A 24,994-nucleotide genomic window follows, 5' to 3' on the forward strand; every position below is an offset into this window, starting at 1 on the left:
GACAGCTGCTTCTAAGTACTTAATTAGCGGGCACGGCGATCGGACCGTGCCCGCTAATAGCCGCGATCCCGGGCTACATGCGGCACCCGGGATCGCGGCAGTTCAGAGGGGAGGTCGCCGCGCGACCCCCCTCTGAACTCCCATAGCGGCACGAGGACGTTCAGTAACGTCCTGGTGCAGCTATGGGTTAAGTGAATAGCCCCCTTCCCCGTGTTCCCTCCACCCCGGCAGTGTGGTGCATTATACTTACTCCATTGCTGTCGACTTGGGCTGCCATCTTGGGTCAACTACATCATCTTTGGGAGGCTAGCCTTCCTCATGCCGGTCCCCCTCTGCCGCGTCATCAGCTGCTCGGCCGTGATTGGCTGAACACAGTTATGCTCAGCCAATCGTGGCTGAGCAGCTGATGACGCGTCAGAGGGGGGCCGCAATTAGGGACGGCTGGAGCGGTCGATGACGTCGTCGCCCCAAGATGGCGTCCGGGGTCGGTGAGTATAATGCACCACACATCCGGGGTGGGGGGAACACGGGGAAGGGGGCTATTCACTTAAATAACACACATTACAAAGTTGTATAACTTTGTAATGTGTGTTATTTAGTGAAGAAATGTTAAATGCCGCACTACCCCTTTAACAGCCATGTAAGACTCATTGCAAGTTATCACAAACTGTAATTGCAGTTGTTACAACCAGTTATTAGGTTTAGGAGGGCAATTACTTTTTTACACGTGTGATATAAATTAAAGATATTTCTTTACATCTTTCTTGTAAAAGCTGCTTGTATTAACTTGTGTTCTCTTGATCTAATGTTTTAAATTATTTGGAATATTTGACACATTTAAATGTGAGAAATTAGCGAAAATAGAAGAAATCGAGTAAGGGCAAAAATGTTTTCACAATACTGTATGTGATTAGCCAATGTTAATAACATGGCAAACAGTGTAACAAACAATGAACGCATGGTATCGTAACCTTTACTGCCAGTAAATGAAGAGCTAACAGATAACCTTTCAGGAACCTTCCAAGCCCTGATATTTTACTTCTAAAATTGGAAAATCTGGTTTGTATATATCGGTGTCAGAGATCACTTTATTGACAACTGTAGCTAGTATTGTCCTTTTAGTAATATAAACTATTCAATAAGGTTAAAAATATATTTTAAGAATGTTTCAAGATGACTGGATGACCTTTCATGAAACAAATACTTCTGGCACTTTTATTTTCATTGGGTTGCATGACACTAATGTACATTACACAAAGAAAACAAAAATAACTTTCTTCCCATAAGTTTCCACTTAAGACCTCTGCTTGCCGTCATCCAAAGCTTCTATTAGTTGTGTTCAATGCTGCTGTTCCAGGAAATATGCTTATTTTGCAGTGTTTTTATTGAGTGTTTCATAAAACAAGTGTACATTAACCGCTTCACATCCTGCTAAAGTAATTTACAAGCAATTTTAAATAGCCCAAAATACCCCTTTTTGTTCATTTAGAAAGTCCTCAGTGGGTAAACACAGCATATTTTTTGCACAGTGATTCTTTCTTTCAAATGTTATATATAAAACACTCTTCCCCCCAGAGCATGCACCCACCATGAAAGACTTTAGGTACAAAAAAAAAATATATAAAAAAAAAAATAAAATAAAAATGAAATCTAATACTAGGCAAATATTAAGAGGAGGTAACTGAACATTAAATTATCCATCCCCGTCTTCCTAAAAAAAAAAGAAAAAGAAAAACACAAATATTGATACAAGGCTTTCAAACAAAGCTCTATGCTATCACATATTCAACAATTCTTACACACAAACTAAAATCCCCACATATTTTCGGGGGGGGGGGGAAGGGGGAGATTCAAGTTAACAAAGTCTTAATAAAAAGGACATACAGTATTTTTCACAAAATGTAAATAAAAAAAATAATAAAAGAATAAAAAAACCAAAAACAAATAAGAGAGCTATTGATGCACTTAGTGAATGTGCTTGCTCAGGTCCACTGTAATAAATCCTATGTAGCGTATCTCTTGGTCCACTGTCTGGCCATCCTGTCATGCTCGGCTCTGTTGGTCATGTACTGGGTGGCGATACTTCCAACAAGAGGATCAGCTGCAAGACAAAGAAAAGACATAGTTGTCATTCCGGGTGACACTATTTTTGGGAGATGGTAGCCATATTTTTCTAGGCAAATCCTTTGCAGACACTAAACCTCAAATCTAGTTTTAGAGCATATCCAGGGAAATTTACATGTGTATACAACTTATATACTATATATTTTAATGATTACTAACCTTTAAACAAACTTTTGTCAAGACGTATATGGCATTTTCACCAGTTTATATTCTACAGGCTTCATCTGTAATGTTGCCCCCAGGCTTGTGGATGAAGATTATCCACTGTACACACAGAAAGGGGGTTCATGTTCCCCTATATCTCTATAGCACAGAAGCAGCAACAGTAGAATGTAGGGGATTATACAGCTTTTAGCGGTTTTCACTGTATGTGATAAGTGCCATTTCTTTCCTTTTTTTCTAGTAAGATACATATATTACAAAGTTTATTATATTCACTTGAACTATTGATTTATGCCAATTTTATAGGGTAGTGACCAGTTAAATTTTGTGGACATTTAAAAGGTTCCCCTATTCTTTCCACTCCCCATGTTGGATGGGGTGAAAAGAATTAGAACCTTGCTACACGTCTTATAGAAATGCCCCAAACCTCTTCGATGTTGTCTTCCCAATAGAATTTAGTTACAACATCTTTCATAACCTAATATCTCAAGCTATGGCCATTTCCTACACTTGTTATATAGTCTTGCTTATTCTCTCTCCATGCTGTCTAGTGATATTGTTATTCCGTTCTTTTTCATTCTTTCTCTTTTAAGGCAGTTATTGATAACACCTTTGGCCCCAAGCCAAGAGCAATCTGTCTGCTCGTATAAACCTACAAGCCTATCAAGCACAGACAGGGCTAAGAAATGTTTCCTGAACATTCAAGGAACAAACCGTATGAACTCATTGCTAGTTAATGATTAGAGATGAGCGAACCGGGTTCTGGTTCGAGTCCATTCGAACCTGAACGTTCGGCATTTGATTAGCAGGGGCTGCTGAACTTGGATAAAGCTCTAAGGTTGTCTGGAAAACATGGATACAGCCAATGACTATATCCATGTTTTCCACATAGCCTTAGGGCTTTATCCAACTTCAGCAGCCACCGCTAATCAAATGCCAAAAGTTTGGGTTCGGATGGACTCGAGCATACTTAAGGGTTCGCTCATCTCTATTAATGATCATTCCCCTACTTTGATACTTCCCTGGTCATATCATCAGATTCATGATCGAGTTGGATACTGTGGTTTTGGTGGTCTCCGTACAGGAGTTATCCCTTTGCTGGGTCCTTCCTTGGAGGGATATCTGTCTAGTCCTGCGTTTTGAGACTCGTAACTGAAGCTCCATGGACTTTTCTGCATATATGCTGTGAGGGATTTGACCCACTATATTCAGTAAGGATGGGGGTTGGGTTTCTATCATTCATGCTGGTATGAATTTATTTTAAGTGGTTTTATGGGTTAGAGGATATGTAATTATAGAGACTTTTCATATGTGTAATTTTCATTAATAAAGGAATATAAAATTACTATCTGGGGTAGCAATTGGCTTTTCTACATATACTTTTCCCCCAAGGTAAGTCTGAATACTATAGAAATTATAATAACCTGGTATGGCTAAAATAAAACTTACAAGATTATGTTTTACTGCACAGTATATTAATGACGTTTTATTTCCCAACACATTGTATGACATATTAGTTGGTGGGCATCTGAACACTAGAACTCCCATTGATCCCAAGAGCTTGCTGGTTTTACACTTGTTTGCAATTGGTGGGACCCTCTTTACTACAATGCAAGATAGGGCCACAGGGTGAGAGTAGAACACACTGTATACAGTAGGCTCTATCAAACCAACAATGTCAAATTCTGAATTACGTCTGCTTAACCACAACGACAGTATACACATGGGCACTACTCCAGTAATTACCAATCCCATTAAGTGTTATTAATGAAGTTGCAAAAGTGGCAACCCGGCATCTGCTACAAAATAAATGACCAGGAAAGACATCTAAATCATTGATAACCATATAGAGCAAGGAAAACAACTTTTAACCGGCATAAGCCACATATTAGCTGCTTTAATGTTGCCCTGCAGGGCATGTCCCGAGTAGTAAGGGATTAATCACTGTTAGACTAGGTCAGATCTATCAATCCTCCGATCAATACTGTCATCATTTTACATCTGTTTTATTGCCGAGCAGCAGTTATAAAATATTTACATGCATAAAGGCAGCTGCAGTAAGTGGACGCTTTGCTGCGGATATCAGATGCTGCCTCTAAATAGGAAAACAGCAGAACAGAAAGGATGCGGTGGATTTACTATTCTTTCTCTTTTTAATCACCTCGGTTTCCCGAGCCATCATTAAAGGTGTAACGGAGAAGATAAGAAGTGTTCAAGGTTTCCACATATCTTACCAGCACGTGGGGCAGAAGATCTAATGCATATAATAATAATGAAGTCAAATGAGGGAAGGTTGTTGGCAAAGGCCTTGAATTGCCGACTGTGCAGCCCCAGATGAGGGAATTGAGATATCAAACACTAAGACCGGAACTTAATATTAAGTAGCATATAATGATGACTAAACCTGAGCTTGGAATCAGCTGGCAACATGAATTAATGTACGGAATTCAGAAAACTATAGAGGAAAGAGTAGAAGATCCCCATAGACTGCAGTTACTGAAGCAGCTTTGTTTGGTGATGATAACAACGCACACAGAGACACCGTCACATGTAGAATTCCTTTAATCTGGCATTATGGGACTCTAATATTTTCCAAATTACTTAAAGAATCCTTATAGTTCAATATCTCTGCTTCATCTTATGGTTCTGTGATCTTGTAAGACTTTATCATGCAAATTTTATTGTAGCGTTTATGGATTACAGGTAATTTCAAGGATGTATTTTATGGCATCTTCACTAGATATACTATATAACTCTGAGCTATTTCTGTATCTACCATAACTTTCATGGAGAGAGACCACTCTCTAGTAGAAACAAAGAGGACCCTCACGAATCAGGCTAATATGGCGTAACTACTAGACATAGCGGGTGAGACATTGGGTGTTGCTGTATGGATCAGTATTCTGTGCTTATTAGGTGCATTCCTCCGTCAAATAAAATACTTTAGCTACATCTCACCGCCTCAGGCGAGAGACCTGAAGTAACAGTGTCAGCGAATTTTATATTAAATACATCAACACAGCACATGGGGGGTTATTAAGAGTGGTGTCTCACTTATGTCTTAAAGAGGTATTCCATGAAAATATTTATCTATAACTGCTCAGGCAAGTGGTTAAAAAAAAAAAAAAAAATCTTCAATCAGTGAGGGAGAAATGGCTTAGTTCTGGTGGCACACTTAGGACTGTAGTGGCTTAGTACTGGCAGTATAAGTGGACTGGAGCGGATTAGTACTGGCGTTATAACTGGACTGGAGTGGCTTATTACTGCCGGTATAACCGGGACTGGAGCGGCTTAGTACTGGCGGTATAACCGGGACTGGAGCGGCTTAGTACTGGCGGTATAACTGGACTGGAGCAGCTTAGTACTGGCGGTATAACCAAGACTGGAGTGGCTTAGTACTGGCGGTATAACTGGACAGGAGTGGCTTAGTACTGGCGGTATAACTGGACTGGAGCGGCTTATTACTGGCGGTATAACTGGACTGGAGTGGCTTATTACTGCCGGTATAACCGGGACAGGAGTGGCTTAGTACTGGCGGTATAACTGGACTGGAATGGCTTAGCACTAGTGGTATAACCGGGACTGAGACAACCCCTATAAGATCAAAGGATGGAGACTTGCAAAAACTCCAGTGCCAAACTTCCACCATCATTATTTTTTTTTTATTTCAAATTGACTAGACATTTTGAGGGGGCCCACTGTATAATGCAATATTTTAGTTATTAGGGCTAAAAAAAATATAAGCAGTATTTCTCTCTAAGATGTCTGAAATGAGAATAACCCTTTAAGGCTTTAGCTGTACATAAATCTTTTATTGTATGACAGCTGTAATAAAGTTTGTGTGACCCTAGCTATAACCACAAACACGCCCAGTGGCATGTTCACTACATGACAAGTGTCTACTTTCTGTTATCTCAAAAGTGTTGAATCAGTTTCAGCTGCACAGGGGTTAAAACATTACTGTGTTAGAGCTATATAAATAGTACTGTACATCACACTGATGTCTGATAACCCCTGTGCATGTTTTTTGGTTACTGATAATAAACTTAACTTAATAAACTATTGATGAGGGGTTATCCAGTGCTACAAAAACATGGCCTCCCCCCCCCCAAGTTGGGCCACTTGTGCTCAGTTCAGTTGCAGTCTACTGATCTGTCCCATTAGTACTGGCAGTTGGTTTTCACTTCACATACAATCAAAGGTGGTTGTGAGAAACTGTCTGCACTGTTGCATCGCAACAGCAGTGTCATAGTTTAGAGAGTAAACCATGAAGTGAATAGATCATTTGGAGAGGGAAGCTGTACAGTGATGTAACTTACTTTACTAAAAACATCATATTTGTTCTTCTTTACATATATATGTGGTGCACACCTGCCTTTACATTTTCTTTGCTCCATGACACAACCCCTTAAGGGTACGTTCACACTTACCGGATCCGTAGCAGATTTCATTTAAATAACTGAACACAGCATCAGACCTGCACCATCGAATCTGCTGCGGACCCTGTAGGTGTGAACGCACCCTTAAGGTACCAAAAACATTAGATTATGGTTATTGAAAGTAGACGATTTCAACCACAAAAATTGTTCATCGGGTAAAATTTAAAAAGGAACTTTTTAAATTTTAGCCAACTGATAACTGTTATTGTCTAAAGAAAAAAATTGGCTGTGTTTCAAAATGTCAGGTGATAGTTGGATGAAAGAGCTTTCTGACAATCATCTTTCAGGGAAGATTGTATGTATATATACAGTAGGCAGTTTAAACTCCTCATATGGTCAATATGGACTGAAATGTGAACGTCTACAAAACTATGGCTCAGACAATTGTCTACTCAACAACTGACCTACTTCTGTGTAATGAGAGTAAGCCTGTACTAGGCATAATACAGTGTTCCTTTAAAGGGGTTGTCCGACTCCTCAAATATCTTCCATTGAACTATAGCCATGAAATGTCCCATTGCTGTGTTCTTCTGGGAAGTCACGTGATTGTCATCTTCATTTCCTATAGTCTACTGCTGATACCACATCCTGCATGCACCGCGGTACATCAGCTTGATGTATGTCTAAAACATATTGAGCACGCTATGAGATGGTCAGGATGCGGCCCATTTCTAAATATGCTGGAGTTGATGTACACATATACTTCATCACAATGCTGGATATAGTGTGTGTGCCATGATCCAAAGACCAGACGAAACAAAGACTGGCATCATGTGACCGCCTGGTAGAATGGTGTAACAAGTACAAGGGTAGTTTCAAGGATATAATGAAATGGAAAATGGTTTTAGGAATTAAACAACCCCTTAAAATCCCTCTTCTTCCAGTAATATAAAGCAGTTATCCAGAAAGTAGGTGTCTGGTATTGAAGCTTGAATTGAATTTACATTACCATACACAGCCTGTAGACATGTGAGGGGTTGCTTTTTTTTTTTACCTTAATCCTGAATAACCCCTTTAACAATTACAAACGGCTTTTTCTATAGCCAACCTGAGCGAATAATGAATGTAAGACTACTAGTCATATGGACAAGTCAGTGAATTTCTTTACCTAAGTTGCAGTGAGATTTGCAGATATTGCATAAATTCAATTAATATTTAATCCCGTCAGCTCATTAATGTGTATTTTACCCTTAGGCACAATTTACTTACAGCAAATACTTAAAATACTATTTAAGAGCTATGCTTGGCTGTTCCATGTTTGCCAGGTCTCAGCAAAGTGCCTGAGATTGCATGGTGAAAGCCTCTTATGCTAATTATAAAATATATTTCCATAATTGTATTAAACTGGATAGGATTTTATCTGATAATTACCACATTAGGATTTCTTCTGACACATAGCCTTGTATATAGTCATTATTGCCTAATTTGTAAAGTTTTTCTATGAAATAAAAAGACAAGTAACTGGAGGGAGAGGGATTCTAAAAATGGATAAAAGAGAACTGAAAGTATTTAACCCTTTCCTTCCATAGCAATTTTTAGTTACAGTGTTTTCATTTTATTACCTGTATTTCTCCATTTTAACCATTACCGTGTTTTACTTTTAGGCTATGTTTGCTGCTAACATTTTCATATGTTCATGGTATATGTTGACACACTGTCAGAATGGAGAATCAATGTATACCACAATGTACCTGCACAAGAGTCCATTGATATCAGTAGCTACTTTTGATCTATTGAACTCAATGGATAAACAACAGGGAGGCCATTGTGTATGTTCCCAGACACTTTTTTGTAGTAATAAATATTCTGTCCATTCCCCTGTAATCACCAGAGCCCCCTTTACTTTACCTCCTGTTTATGTGTGTTAGTGAGATGGTTGCATGATATCCCCGACCCTATTCCACCAACAGATCTGACAACAGATCATCTGCCAAAGATTTGAAGCCAAACCCACGAGTGGATTGGAAAAGAGGAGAAATCCAGTCTTTCCTTTATTACCTGTTCTCTGATTACAGTCTGTTCCTGGGTTTGGCTTCAAATCTTTGGCAGATAATCTGTCGTCAGATCTGTTGGTGGAATAGGGCCTTAAGCCTAGGTTAAGGTTACAATGCCTTTTTGCAGTCTGTTAAAAAGACGGATTAAATTTTTCCATTGACTTCCATTATAAAAAAAAAAAAAAAAGGAATTGAAACGGATCAGATTTTTTTTTATTTTTATCGTGTTTTTCTGTATGTTAAAAGTGACCATTTAAAAATGGATACATTAAATATACTGCAAAAATGCAGTGCGAACCCAGCCAAAGGAACCTATTAGACGGGCCAATGACAAACTGATCAATAATGTAAGCGACTGCCAATCTCCTAGATCAGCACTCGTTTCCTGAGCCGATTACATAGCTGGTTGATTGTTTAGTAAGGGCTGCAGAGAGATTGTTAGCGATGTCTGTGCAGCCCTTGTCCTACAATCTAATACATTACCTCTCCACACTCCTGCCCTCTGCTTCCTCCCCGATGCCTAGGCTGCAGCTTCAGAGCGGCCTGTCTGAGCTGACAGTCAACTTAGCCAATCATTGGCCAGGACCGCCGCGGCGAGTGATTGGCTGAGTGGCCTGTCAGCTCAGATAAGCTGTTCTGAAGCTGCAGCTGTGGCAGTGGGGAGGAGAAGACTGGGAGTGTGTAGAGTAGAGATGAGCGAATCGGGTTCGCGTTGATCCGAACCCGAACGTTCGGTATTTGATTAGCTGGGGCTGCTGAACTTGGATAAAGCTCTAAGGTTGTCTGGAAAACATGGATACAGCCAATGACTATATCCATGATTTCCACAAAGCCTTAGGGCTTTATCCAAGTTCAGCAGCCACCGCTAATCAAATGCCGAAAGTTCGGGTTCGGATCGACTCGAGCATGCTCGAGGTTCATTCATCTCTAGTGGAGAGGTAATGTATTAAGAGTTCACACAATCGTTGGCCGTCGTATCACGATTACACGTAGAAATGGCGGTCGGTGGCCAATGATTTCGGTGTTGGACCTAAAGACACGATCAGCCAATGATGGTCATCGGCTGATAGTTGTCTCTATTACCAGGAGTGATAATCGATCTGATTTGACCTATTATTGCTCCATGTGATAGGGCCCTTAGCCATGAATCATATACATAAATATATATATGTATATATATATATATATATATATATATATATATATGGCAAAATACAGGATATGAAGTATGTATTACAATGTGATCAATAAATTATACATGTAAAATGCCTCAATGCATATTTTCTTATTTGTATAAGAAATAGCAGTAAAAAAAAACTTCTGTGGAAATGTCACCAATGTACTAAAATATATGGTGACTGGTACAGATTACTATCTGGTGCTGGTGGTGATGTGTTAATAATGACATTATTTAATCCAGTATTTTTATAGAATATAATGTGACAATGGCAAGTCTGGTTTATCATCTCTGGGCACAGCTGTCACTTTGACAGATTTGATATATTATATGCAACTAACTTACCAACCACATCCCTTTTCTAACGGAAAAAAAAAGCAAAAATATCAAAACCGTCAGTATGTGTTCCAGAAAATTATTTTATTTGTGCTTGTTGTAAGATCACCAAGCGTTCCACTGTGTATAACATGACCTATTAAAGCATGTGTACTGTAATGTTTCCGCCATTCACTTCTGCCAACATTACCATAACCTAAAACCACTGGGATCTACAACAGTTTTATATCAGTGGATAAGGTCTAGGTGCCAGGGTAAGAGGCTACTCATCTCTCTATTGAAAATACATGATCAACCAACTTGGCCGTATATGAAAGTTTTATGGGGAGTGTGGCATGATAGCTACATCGATATTCTAAAGCCAAGCCAATGACTGATACTATAATATCTCCATTATGTGATCTTCCTATCAGATGAAACTAAGTAATCATACTAATGTACACTGTGGGGATATTTATGACACAGCAGATTCACATGGCAATCTAGATTTCCAAGTGGAGGAGCATGTTTTGATCCCAAAGCAGTGCCTATTCCATTTCTTTAGTGCATTCATATTTAATGCATGAGGCCCTCCTCATCGCTCATTCAATGTCACAATGGGAGACATTTGTCTTTGATGAATTTTACATCATTCCCACTAGTAACAATGCAGATCTTGCTGTGTGGCACTAGTCTCAGGAAACATACTCCCCTTAAATATGGAGAGAACTGTACTCCCCAAAACCTGACTAGGTATGGTGACTGCATTTCCCAGCTCTTTATCATCAAATGCATCTTACATGGGGTAATAGTTGGCTATAAAGGTTGAATACTGTCCTTCAGAAAACACCCAGAGACCAGCCAATCATGTTCATGATTTGTGGGATTTCTAGCAGCCTTAAAAACCATTGTTGGTAGGCTGCAAATTTCTTTGTACACATTGGATGTGCAGCTGATAAAGATGCAAGTCAAGGGCCTCATATGATCCAGCGGTTCTTCGAATGGTCCTGGCTAAAAGATCATTGAGCTGTGTAAAATACTCATTAAACAAGTCAATCGTGAATATGTCTGCCCATCTGAATGGAACCTTAGTGACAAATCCTAAAAAGTCTTCTGCCGATGTAAGTTTACGTGCTACACAGTTCTTCGGATTGTGGTCTACATGAAGGGGCAAGTCCAATCTGGACAACTTCTCTCTATATGCCTTATTAAGTCCTGTACATGTTCACTCTCATGACCATTGTCTATGAACCAAAGAGGATAGCTGCTGGAAAGAATGGTTCCTGTTCTGGAGTTCCATTCATCTGAATGGTCACCATCTGAAGCTATTGTAGACATTGTAGCCAATTTACAGTATTAACGGAAGGCTTTGTTAGCTTTTTGGCCTTCTGCCTTTAAACTCCACACTCTGGGTACTGGACCCCGTCCTTCTCCCAGTTTCCCAGGGCTGGATCCATCTTTTCCAGGCACCAAAGTGCATGGAGTTCAAAGACAGGCAGCAATAATCCAACTTCCGAGCAAAGAAAGCGTTTCACTTAGTTAATACTGAAAATTTCTCATCTCTATCATTAGTCCAGGGGTCTCAGCTGTCAGCACAGCAGGACATTGATTTTATTTAGAAAAGTGGTGTTGTTCTGATGGAATACCACCTATAGTGAATAAGCCAGCTGAGTACTGCAATGCTGTGAAGCTGCTGACCGGCGGAGAGCAATATTACTGACAAGGATCTGTCTTACTTTATAAAGTGATAAGGAACAATATGCATCCACTCCAATGGACGTCTATCAAAATTCCCCTTTTCCACGTGTTCATTTAGGGCTTGTTAAATAACCGAGCATATAAATGTGCTTCCAATTTTTAACTATAGCGCATGCAGTATTTTGGTGACATTTATGGAGTTATTGGAGACATTTATGGATTCATTGGCGACATTTATAAATTCACGAGAGACATTTATGAAATCTAGTGCGACGTCCATACATCATTGCTTTATCCATCTAAACTGCAGCAGTAATAAGGATGTCTAGAATTCTGCAGGTTGTTATTGGCAGTGCCGCTGTTTTTCTTAGAACAATTCTGTTTTTTCTTCTAACATCTCCAATTGTTTATTCAATGGCACAGAAAACTTCGCCAAGATGAATAGAAATCACTTCATGGTCTTTTCACTAGTTAAAGGGGAAGCAGTAACTTCTCCGTGTAGCAAAAACAAAAGGCACGGCTTCATTTGGAAGCCCATGTAAAAGCTACTGAAAGAAAGCAATTAGATCAGATAAAGCGGGGCGGCATTCATATGGTAATAGCCGCCGTACAATGTTCTACAGCTTCAGAATCTGTAAAGGGTCAATGCCTGTATTTTATCTGAGCTCGGATCTGATGTCTAAACCTCATGTCGCTGGTATAGCGTTACAATTCAAGGGCGTGAGGCAAATAAACATGAAATGAATTTAGGAGAGCCGTGTAAAAGCCATCCTCTGGGGTGAAGTGAAACGAAGAACGGCCCCTATCCAGGGCTACGGCTTCTCTAAGATAAAAATGTAAACATAATAATATATCTCCTGTGAGTCTTTTATCATATTACGATGGCTCAATATAATTATACAGGTACATGAGCACATCCACGGAGACGAGACTGCCTGCCTATAACCTTATGATGTCCAGTCTCCTGGCAGTGCTATTACAATAGAGTGCTGTTATTTTAATTATTGTTCCTGAGGTCCGTGTTCTTACAATGAGATTATCTGTCTGGATTATCATAGCATTCAGTTGTACTATTCACAATTTTAAGAGAATACAAGATCATTTAATAATGAATGTATGTCTGAGAGTCCAGATCTCACGCACCCTCTGCAGAAACAAAGCCAAGCCCCAAGCAATAAGCACAAGTGCAGTAAGCATGAAGCCTGACAACCTTGTACTGGTGAGGTCACTTGTATGTAAGCCCTGGAAAGATCTGGAGTGTAATGGCCAGGACATGAGTTATATTTATAGTGTGGACAGGGGCCTCAAGATACAAGTTTCATATTAAAGGAGTTGACTGGTTTGGACATTCTTCTTTTAAAGGTTTTAAAGCTGTTTGCAGGGTGGGTTTCTGCACAACAGAAGAGAATTTATTATGTGCGCAATAGACAAATTTATCACAGTCTGCATGCCAGCGTTTTGGACTAAATAAAAAAAATTTTTTCACACTTAACGCTGTGCTTAACGAGTGGTGTAAAGTGCCATATTTACATTTAATGTAATATATTTATAGTGTATTTTTATGTTTTTAAATCAGGTACAATGTACACATTCTTAAACTATGCTATATTATTATTACCCTCTAAGCCCAAGGGAGGGGCCACTCTCCAGCCATAGCTCCCTCAAGGTTTCCTCCACAGGAGGTTTTTCCCTCACCTTGATGGTGACCCTTTATGAGTAGGGGTCTGCTGTTTTTTTGTGTGTCATGTGATTTTAATAAAATTGTGACGATTTGACACCTGAATTACAATGTGTTGTGAATTTATTTTGTGTTCTTTGGTTTCATTTTCCTTGGGAGTTGGGGTTCATCACACATTGCATAGTCATAAAACTAGACATCTACCAGCGAAATAAATACCTCCTCTGTTCCATTTTCGGCAGGGGACCAGCTGATATCGCTCTATAAGCTCATTATCAAAACTGGAAATTAAGGGAAAGGTATGGGGTGGAAAGTCTTCATAAACATCATACCTTTGTAGGCTGTAACTGCAGCTTGTGTCAGTATAAAGTGTATGGGGCTCTCCCAACCTTCCAGGACAGATTATGTCGGTGGATATAGGGGTAAAATATATGCTGTAAAATCACTGCCTGTTGACTTTGTTTTGAGAGAGATAAGCTGCAGTCAGAGGTGCCTGACTGCGCCTCATCCCCCCCCATCCTCCTAATAGAAAACACAGGAAATGGTGAGCTGTGCCAAACGTTCTTGTGTATGGGAAGAATGGGGGGTATAGAAGCCGTCAGCTATTAGAGGTCTATGGTCACCTTCATTCATTTTAATAGCGGTTTGGACAGTGCCGTGTAGAGGTGACTGTTTCTGGGACATCACACCTTTGTCTGTATGTATGCATGCTATATAGTACTTGGGTAACTGGTAATTTACACTTGCGGTATCCAATGCAGGTCTAAAGAAGGTGTAACCCTGCTTTCTCAGGTGACTGAATGTAAATATTGCTTATTTGGACACCAATGCCCCTTCACCTATGGAGTTCCTGATGTGGGTGAAGTGACTTATTTCCACTAGGTGCATCTTCCCTCTCGCCCCTTCCTGCTAAACCATTCACTTTTAAAATCAGCTTAGCAACAATTTTTGTTTACTGGTTACAAATTATAGCAAGGGATCAGATCAAAAGCGCTAGTCTATAGAGTTGGAAGGAGGGATACAGGCGGGGGGAGTGCCTGGGAACACATACATATACATTCTGCAGAGAGAAATACAGCTAAAAGGCAACTTGCAGAGTAGAAATCTGCTTAAAATCAACTTAGAAATAAATAGCGACCAGATATAGTGCTGCTCCTTATGTACACACACAGAACAGCTTATCCTAAAAAGCCACTTTAAACGACAGGTATGCTTTAAAGCGAATGTATCACTAGGTATATTGCTTTGTGTTTTTTACATGAACAGACTGGCACTGGCGCAGGGAATGCCAGTGGTGCGTTTTTTTTTCACCACCGCGTTCTCGCACACAGCAACGGTCTATTCCCGAGGACCATTACGACCTGAAGCACTGGGGGCGGGTCTGCTGCCCCCCCCGTGAGAATAAACTGTTTCCCCTCTGTGACACGGCTCCATTACAATCAATGAAGCCGTGTCAGAGAGGGGAGGGGAGATCGTCACACCGGGGCCCGGTGGCAATAGTCTCGACAAAAATCGAGTTGTGGTTAAAAAAAAAGGACTCCACCAACGGTATCCACACGCCAGCCTGTTCATGTAAAAAACACAAAGCAATGTACTTTGTGGTACATTCGCTTTACGCATAAAATGTTATCCAATCCTTACAATGTAGTAACACAGATACCCTATTGACACTTCTTAATTTATGCCGCCTAACACTTTATTTGTTTGTAATAATGCTTACTTGGAAAATAAATGAATAAATAATACTTGATTCCTATTGACTAGTAACTCACTAAAGAAATTGTAGCTTTTACTATGTCCTGAGTCAGCAAGGCAAAGTAAGTAGTATGCATTTGTCTATAAATTAAAGATGCTTTTTGTATATGTTTTTACACTGTACTCAAACACTAACACAAATGGGGAATTAACCATTTCCCGCAATAGCGGTGACTGGCAACAGTCTCCAGCCTTGGTTTTGTGCAAAAAAATTAAAATGTTGCCACAACTCCCTACAAAAATGTAGATTGCTGACCTGAGCAGAAAACAAAGCATGTACATTACAGGCCCACTAAAGTAAACTGATAATAATACATTTGGTAGTATGTAACTCCTTTCATCCTGGCAGTGACTGAGACGGCTCCACCCAAGAGCCTCCCGTCATTTTCAAGTGACTTTAGCCGGTATAACTTACCAGGGTTACAGTCTGTGAGCAGCGAGCAGATGGAGAGGAGAACTTTAGAAATGGTTAGTGCTGGGCTCCAGTTGTCTTTTAGGATATCAAGGCAGATGACACCTTGGCTGTTAATGTTGCAGTGGTAGATTCTCGTCCGAAATGTCACCTAATGAAATGGGAAAAACGATGTTTACTTTTCACTTGTAAGATTGACATCAAGTAACATTACACATGCAAATACAAATGTATAGCATAGCATATATTTAGCTGAACTGATACATGGCATCCCATGAAGTATGCCCCAAGAACAAAAATCTCCATATACTGCGGTACTGGGGTAAAACTGACTTGTTATAAATGTTCCTCAAGTCGTTACGGTTACAACAATATTTAACATGTATAACTTTTCTTTTATGTGATGGCTTGAAAAAAATCAAACCATTGTTAACATAAATATGTTCCTTAAAATCGCTCCATTCCCAGGCTTATAGCGCTTTTATCCTTTGGTCTATGAGGATTTTTTTTTACACATATACCAGAAGCCCCCCTGGGGGATTTCTAGTATATGCACACTGATCTCTCATTGAGATCTATGCTGCAGCCGAAAGCAATCGAGTACCGAGCCGGGATCAGCGTCATTACGGCGCTGACCTCGGCCGGTAAAGAATGTGTGGATCGCTCCTCCGGGACAATGTCCCGAGGGGCAATCCACCCCACTGGACCACCAGGTATGAGGGACAGCAAGCAATCAGATGCAGCTGTCAACTTTGACAGCTGCATCTGATTACTTGATCAGCGGGCACGGCGCTCGGACCGTATCCGCTAATAGACGCGGTCCGGGGCTACATGCCGCACCTGGTATCTTGGCGGTTCAGAGCGGGGTCACCGCGCTGCCCCCCTCTGAAGTCCTCGAGGCGACCACAGGGAGTATATATACGCCCTGTGTTGTTAAGGGGTTAATATGGTGGTATACACGGCTTCTATATGACGAATTATTAAACATTCAGGAATATCAGGTAGTCATGGAAACCTGTTTACTTGGGTTAATAATTAATTATTATGGCCAGATTAAAGAAATTCTAATTTATTTTTCAAATATCGTTAATTTTCCAGTCAGCTTCTTAGCCAGAGTCAGCCTTAAAAAAGGACTTCAGGAAACCATCAGGTTTCCTGACGGTAATCGGTTTTTATGTTCAGGAAACCACCAGAAGCGTCTTCAGGATTTCCTGATGCGCCTCGGAAAGCATTCGTTCAGGAAATCCTAATGAAAATAGGACAGTTTTTATAATTTCCTGACCTATTAAGGAAAAATTCTGAAGGGTGTCAGTGTTCAATGCAACCCTATGGGTCAGCAAATCCTGATAAGAAAAAAAGAAAAATTTTCCTGAAGTGTGAAGGGGGCCTAAGGGTATGTGAACACTACGGAATCCCGGCGGATCACCCGCCACGGATTCCGCAGCTCGCCCCCACTCGCATGCATCTCCGCAGGTCCCATAGGCTTCATCTAGTATGCTTTCATTGTATCAAAAAGCAGCTTAGTTAAATCATCCATAGATCTGATGTAGTCAACCTGTGGGATACAGGATCAAGCGTTCTCATGTAGGGTGGCTCAGGATCCAGACGTACTGTATGTGAACCAAGCCTTATAATGAGAGCATAAGTGCGATATGATAACTACACAGTAAGATGACAATACAAGCCCTGCAACCTGTACCCTGCTGCTGACTGAGACGGCCTGGTTGTACTGGTCTGCATTTCAGTATCTTGGAACAACAACACCAACAGAGCATAGGCTGCTATAGATCACATCCTTATTGTAACGGCAAATATAGCGTATAGCATATAAAGTAACTATAGATTTTATTGTAATAGAAACCATTTAAGTAATAATAACTCTATATCTAAATGGTTAGTTATGTATATTTTTTTAAACATATTCTACAGTGTGTTCCAAAGCAGAGTTGCCCTTTAAGTATTGGACTTTATTATGGTAAGTTACAGTCTACATGCAATGCTTCATTACCATTTCAAAGCTAGACATTCGATATGAAAGAATCATCACAAGGCGCTATACAATATGCTCAGCATGGGGAACACAGCCCACTTTACATTAGCAGCAGAATGGGTTCAGTGATCTTTCTCTGTAAGCTCCCACTGATACTAACCGTGATTCAATGAAGAACAGAAACCATTTTTCTTACTCAGATAGAATTGAACTAATAATACCTTAAAGGTTACATAGCCTATAGCTACCACAAAACTAACTCCATAAGGCTGTCACATGGATGTGTGGCAGGAGTGAGAGAATAAAACAAGAATATCTGAAGGCCGGAATAATATTACATTACATCAGACAACCAAAGAGATGCAAATCTCTAACTCGGAACAGACTACTTTAAGGGGAATTCCATCAGCAGGGAGATAGTGACTGCTACATGCTGGTCTCCATGTTAATATATATGATGTTGATTGCCATAAGACCTAATACATATTACCATACAAATCCAGCATATACTGCAGTGATGTATAATTAATACACTTATACTTTTATATGCTGTAAATGGATTCTGAATGGTTGTCATACATTTTTGTTGTACGGGATCCTAAGTAGTCAGACGTAATACAGCAAATGGTAAAAACTTACATAGAAAACTGCATCCAAACATCAAATTTGCACAGAACTTACATATTCCAGTTTTAGGCTACGTTCACATTTGTGTTGAACGCTGCTTCTGGAGTGGGGCTTATCCAGTCAAAAGAATGGAGACCTTGACAAAGCCAATGGCCTCATCATAAGTGCACAAGCACATACCACTGGTTGAACTTGATTGACATTAGTCTTTTCTTTAACCCTATGTAAGTCTGTCATGTGACAACATTATCCGTCCTAAGTTGGACTGAGCTCTGCATTATAGTGTCCTGTATAAATGGAAGCCCCAATACACATGTGAGCTGAGCCTTAAAGAAGACTCGTGGCCTCTCCTGACCTTGCTGTAGTAAATACTTCCCTATTAAGTAACAGCTCTGTGACAACTTTCCTTATAGCTCGGTGTTGTGCTGTTCCTATGCATGACTAAATAGCCAATTGGTTGTTCCCAAATGGGGGTATGTCCTTCACCGCCCTAATATGTTTCATATCTAGAATCGCTCTATGTCTGCCCCTACACTGGCTCACTCACTGCCTCTACACTGGCTGATATCAGTGTAGAACACGTCCCTAACAGTTGGCAATTTAGTCATTCATTTCTAGTAAGGTTAACACAGAAACAGCACAACACAGAGCTATAAGGAAAGACATTACTCATTTTTTTTCTATCTTTCAAATCAACCAGTGTCAGAAAGTTATATAAATTTGTAATTTAATTCTATTTAAAAATCTCAAGTCTTCTAGTACTTATCAGCTGCTGCACGTCCTGCAGGAAGTGATGTGTTTTCTTTCCAGTCTGACACACTGCTCTCTGCTGCCACCTGTGTCCGTGACAGGAACTGTCCAGAGAAGGAGAGGTTTTTGATGGGATTTCCTACTGCTCTGGAGAGTTCTTTTCAAGGACAGAGGTGGCAGCAGAGAGCACTGTGTCAGACAGGAAATAATACACCATTTCTTGCAGGACATTCAGCAGCTGATAAGGGAAAACTTGACATTTTTTAAAAGAAGTAAAGGACAAATCTATATAAATTTTTGACACCAGTTGATTTGAAAGAAAAAAAAATCACCCCTTTAAGCACCTCCCATCTAATAACCCCCCCCCCCCCCCCCACCCGTAGGTAACAATACCATATGGTTAAAGTGACTGTACCACCAGGCCCAGACAGAAGCAGTGGAGGCGGGTTGACCCACCCCCAGTGGGAAGAAACCCCAGCCCCTCCATGGCGTGACTCCATTAGAATCAATGGAACCCTATCATAGAGGGGCTAGGGTTTCCTCCAACTAAGGGTGGGTCGGCCCGCCTCCAGTGCTTCAGCCTGGGCCTGGTGGTGCAGTCACTTTAAAGAGTAGCTGTGAATAAAAAAACAACAACTTTTGAAGTGTCACATTAATATATCTAAAGCTTTAAACGGTCACAATCAGAACTGTATGTGTGCGCTTAGCGGAGTGTAGTATATGTTCTGGTGGACCCAAGTTCCCCGCACAGTGTTTGCTGTGTGCATATCCCTGTTGGCCAATCTTCGGCTGCGCTGTTAATATAGGTTGGTTTCCTATGGTTAAATTAGGAGCTAAATAGCTGGAAGAGAACACAATGAATATGAAATGAAGTCATAGCAGCCTAAGAAGCCTATACATTAACTACATGATGTAAAAATAATTACATTTACATAGCGGAGCTGCTGAAGCATTTTTCATTACATGAAACTTCATTATAATGTTTGTAATTAAATGTCTGGAGTGTAAATCACTGATGTTGATCTTAAATAATGAAATCATACAGCGGTGTATAATGGAAATTTGGTGCGAAACTAGTGCTTTTTTTTTTTTTTACTTAAAAGCTGTGAAAAAACTATCTCTTAAAAGTGTTTTTTCCTGTACTGGTGGCCTGAGAATATATATTGTGTGGTACAATGTTATATTAGGGGAGACTTAAAGGGGTTATCCAGCCAAAAGTTTTTTCTTTCAAATCAACTGGTTTCAGAAAGTTATACAGATTTGCAGAGTTTAGATATCTCTGAGGCCCTTCAGGAATTGATCTGATTAGTTATTATGCTGCATTTACACGAAACGATAATTGGCCCGATCGTACGATTAACAATGTCGGAGTAACAATTTTTTTCCCATAACAATCAGTGTTTAGATGGTACGATATATCTTACGGAAAATTTGTTTTGCGATCGCCTAAGACTATTTCACAAATTGGTTAAATCGATGAACGACTGTTTACACGGAACGATCTGCAAATTTTTTGCGAACGATGATTTAAGAACATGTTGTAAGATCAAAATGAACGATTTCTCGTTTGCTGCGTTTACACGTATGATTATCGTTCAAATTCGATCGTTATCACGCAAATTTGCACAATAATCGTTACGTGTAAACGCAGCATTAGCTATACTTTTCACCATCCATTAGTTCTAATTAGGGATGGTCTGAACCTGGTTCTGTTCGGGTTCGTACGAACCCGAACGCTCGGTAATGATTCCCGCTGTCTGCCCTCTCCGTGGAGAGGGTGGATACAGCGGGAGGACCGCCTGGAAAACTGGGATACAGTCATAACCATAGGCTGTATCCCAGTTTTCCAGGCGGTCCTCCCGCTGTATCCACCAGCTGCACGGAGCGGGCAGACAGCGGGAATCTGATGCCGAGCGTTCGGGTTCATACGAACCCCCCTAGTTCTAATGATATTATTTCTATCAGCCTCATTAATCTAATACAGGAGGTGTGTCCATGTCAGCCAATCAGATTCCAGCTGTCATTTTCTTTTAAATGGGAAGCTAAATAGGTAAGGCTCTGTTCACATTGGGTTTAAGGGTACAAACACACACAGCAGATATGCAGCAGATACGCAGCAGATTTGATGTGTTCAGTTATTTAGATCTAATCTGCTGCGTATCTGCTGCGTATCGCAGCAGTAAATACGCAGCATATATGCCGTGTGTGTTTGTACCCTTAGCCCTCCATTATAAGTAAGCCACTGAATAGGCCACATCACACATTCTGCCAACTACACTATTAGATACAGAGATGAAAAAAGCTATGCCATCACATACCAGGCTAGCCAAATGGAAACTTTAAGGGAATACTTGGGCAATGTTATCATGTTCTAATGGTGCGTTTACACAGAGAGATTTATTTGGCAGATTTTTTTAAGACAAAGCCAGAAATGGATTTGAAAAGAGGATAGATCCCAGTCTTTTCTTTATGACCTTTTCTCTGTTTATAGTCTGTTCCTGGCTTTGGCTTCAAAGATCTGTCAGATAAATCTCTCTGTGTAAACACACCATAAGAGTCTACTCCTACTCCTCCCACGCCTAATTCATTAGGTGTAGATTCCTGAACAAGCCTTGCAACAGGCACAGGTCCAGCTGGTGTATGCCTCTTATGGTGCTTTTACACAGACAGATTTATCTGACAGAATTTTGAAGCCAAAGCCAAGAATGGATTTGAAAAGAGGAGAAATCTCAGTCTTTCTCTTATGACCTGTTCTCTGTTTATAGTCTCCTGGCTTTGGCTTCAAAAATCTGTCTGTGTAAACGCACAATTAGTAAATCCAGCCAGGGTAAATGGGGACGGGGCTTGACTTAAGAGTGGCGTACAAGTAGACCAGTCTTAATAAATCTCCCCCTTATTGCTAAGCAAGGTATATCGGATGCAGCACTCAATGTCAGAAGCAGATGGTGGGTGCCGATGGTGTCCACAAGTGAACCAATTGTGGTAGCTTTACACCGTAAGTAAATCACCGCAGCACTCCAGATTAAATCAAATTGCTATTGCCAGCTACCCCTTATTGCCAGCTATCACTTAACAGGAACCATCACTCTTTACTGTTACAGGATAAAGATCTGTTCTGGTTCCTTGATGGATCATATTAGAGCGACAGCTCGGATATTTGTACAATTACTGGCCACCTGAGCGCAACCTGAGTATGCCCGAGACAGGCCGCTCACCATTTAAATACCAGTGGCTGACAAAGTTGGACGCAGCCCTAGGAAGTCCCTAAAAGTCCATCTTAACACAGAGGGGGGGGGGGGGATTTACGAAGGGTACGCCCGAGGCGTACGCTAGGGAGAAGGTGCAGATTCCCCCCTTCTCTCTGGCGTACGCCTCCCGTACGCCCTGCTCGCCCGATGGGTGGGCTGGCGGAGCTTTTGGGGGTGTGATGAGGCGGGGAGGAGGCATGGCCTCTCGCGCCTCATTTATCATGATTTACGCCCAAATCATGAAACAAATGTACACCTGCTTCCAGCAGGTGTAGATTTGGTCACCCGGCCGGAAAAGGGGCGGGGCTTAATATAAGACCGACGTACTTGTACGCTGGTCTTCATAAATCCCCCCCCCCCCAGAGAGTTTTCCCAGAGAAAAGATTTAATGCCAAAACAATATTTTTGTGCCAAAGTTATCACAATCTCAGGTGTGTTATTACTGAAACAGCGGGGCCTTACCAGAGCACCAGTACACTCTTTCAGTGACTTGCACAGTTCACAGGCTTTCAAGGGTTCACAATAAAATGACAAAAAGACAATTCAAGAAAGAATATAAATAAGATAAGAATAAATAAATAGGAAACTATGGCAAAGCAAAAATACTTTTTCACCATTAAACATCTACTTATAATGAACATTTACTATGTAGTCAGCGGATGTAAAATCTAGCATCTCGGTTGTAAATATTCATTAGTCTTCTCTTCACATATTTTGGAACTTGCTTTTACAAATCTGTAGTTGCAGAATGAACACTGCCAACAAGCTGCTGCAGATAGAGCTGTCATTTTTACTATACTATAGAAGGTGAGAATGGGGTCTCGTCTGCCAGCCACATTTGAACAGAGTGATTGACGTGAATGCATGTTTCAGCTCTATTTAAAACCTATTGGACCAATGGAAATAGCCAAGAGCAGCACCATCTCCATCAGCCCCTTAGACTTTGACTGAAACTGCAGAATGTCTGTTCAATTTAACTGGAAGACCCCTGTACTTAATGGTGATGATCAGACACTTATTCCTCCTCCAAGGTGCAATGGTCATCTCCTGTGGGGCTGTTTAACAGGGGGCAATGCACCCAGGACTTCACTGCATTGAGCGCTTTCACTAGCAGCCGGCAGTGTTATCGTTTGGCTGGTCTCCCTGAGATCAGCTATCTGTTTCTCTTATGGCTCTACTAGGCATTGCTCCTACCTAGCCAGAATCCAGCTCCACACTGATGAGGGGCAACACCCCGAAACAGCTGTATGTGGATGGTTACTTAGACTTGGTTTATCCCTTGTCATTACATTGACTTATAGGGCCACGTAATATGGTGGTTTTGGTGGTTTCTTTACAGGAGCCACGCCTTCCTGGAGGAATATCTGGCTAGTCCTGTGTTTCGAGACCCTTCAATGAGGCTTCATGGGCTCTTCTTTTACATACTCCTGTGGGGCTGTGACGTCACAGGAGACCAGAGTTGTACTGCAGCTGTACTGGACCCTAACAAGTGAGCAGATATTGTTATGTTTACAGTACCCCCTGCTGCCGAGATTTTTTTTTTTTCTTGCCCAGAAAATCTCTTTGGGTAACAACTAGAAAAAAAGCTAGATCATGCATGTCCTGAAAACCAAGCACTGTGTGAAGGGGATTCAATTACAGTCTTTCTTAACACGTGGGGCCCCCTTTACAGAAGATTGGGAAAATCTGTTTTGCCATCTATCTTCTGTGATTAAAAGAAGGATATGGACTAAAGCGTAAGTGGGGAATTCTTTAATATTTCCTGTAGCAATATTTTTTCTCTCCTTTGAGCCGCCCTGTCCCATGGTTTGATCTATAAAGGCATATGGGATAATGGATCTGCCATATGTGATTTTCAAAGGTCCTTACAACGTTCCAGAGTGGAAAAAGTCGTAGAGGGTTAGCTATTTTATGCTATGGAGTAAATGGCAAATTGTAAAAAAAAAAACAGGTTGTATGTACACTACCGTTCAAAAGTTTGGGGTCACCCAAACAATTTTGTGTTTTCCATGAAAAGTCACACTTCTTCCCCACCATACGTTGTGAGATGAATAGAAAATAGAGTCAAGACATTGACAAGTTAGAAATAATGATTTGTATTTGAAATAACATTGTTTTTACATCAAACTTTGCTTTCGTCAAAGAATCCTCCTTTTGCAGCAATTACAGCATTGCACACCTTTGGCATTCTAGTTATTAATCTGTTGAGGTAAGCTGGAGAAATTGCACCCCACGCTTCTAGAAGCAGATCCCACAAGTTGGATTGGTTGGATGGGCACTTCTGGCGTACCATACGGTCAAGCTGCTCCCACAACAGCTCAATGGGGTTCAGATCTGGTGACTGCGCTGGCCACTCCATTACCGATGGAATACCAGCTGCTGCTTCTGCTGTAAATAGTTCTTGCACAATTTGGAGGTGTGTTTAGGGTCATTGTCCTGTTGTAGGATGAAATTGGCTCCAATCAAGCGCTGTCCACTGGGTATGGCATGGCGTTACAAAATTGAGTGATAGCCTTCCTTATTCAGAATCCCTTTTACCCTGTACAAATCTCCCACCTTACCAGCACCAAAGCAACCCCAGACCATCACATTACCTTCACCATGCTTAACAGATGGCGTCAGGCA

The 24,994-nt window shown here is 40.8% G+C and overlaps 1 protein-coding gene and 1 long non-coding RNA gene across 2 annotated transcripts in view; one reads left to right on the forward strand and one right to left on the reverse strand.

The window, feature by feature from the left end:
• LOC138783679 (uncharacterized) overlaps positions 1-24,994 on the forward strand; it is a 163,717-nt gene that overhangs the window by 131,440 nt on the left and 7,283 nt on the right. The window lies entirely within an intron of this gene.
• LOC138783678 (ubiquitin-conjugating enzyme E2 E2) overlaps positions 1,367-24,994 on the reverse strand; it is a 167,380-nt gene continuing 143,752 nt past the window's right edge. The window contains exons 5-6 of the mRNA XM_069958683.1: positions 15,758-15,905; positions 1,367-2,101 (exon numbers count right to left, since the gene is read on the reverse strand). Coding sequence (XP_069814784.1) covers positions 2,004-2,101; positions 15,758-15,905 — 246 coding nt within the window. The 3' untranslated portion in view covers positions 1,367-2,003. The remainder of the gene's footprint in view (positions 2,102-15,757; positions 15,906-24,994) is intronic.

This window comes from Dendropsophus ebraccatus, chromosome 2 (genome assembly GCF_027789765.1).
Source record: "Dendropsophus ebraccatus isolate aDenEbr1 chromosome 2, aDenEbr1.pat, whole genome shotgun sequence".
Lineage (NCBI taxonomy): Eukaryota > Metazoa > Chordata > Amphibia > Anura > Hylidae > Dendropsophus > Dendropsophus ebraccatus.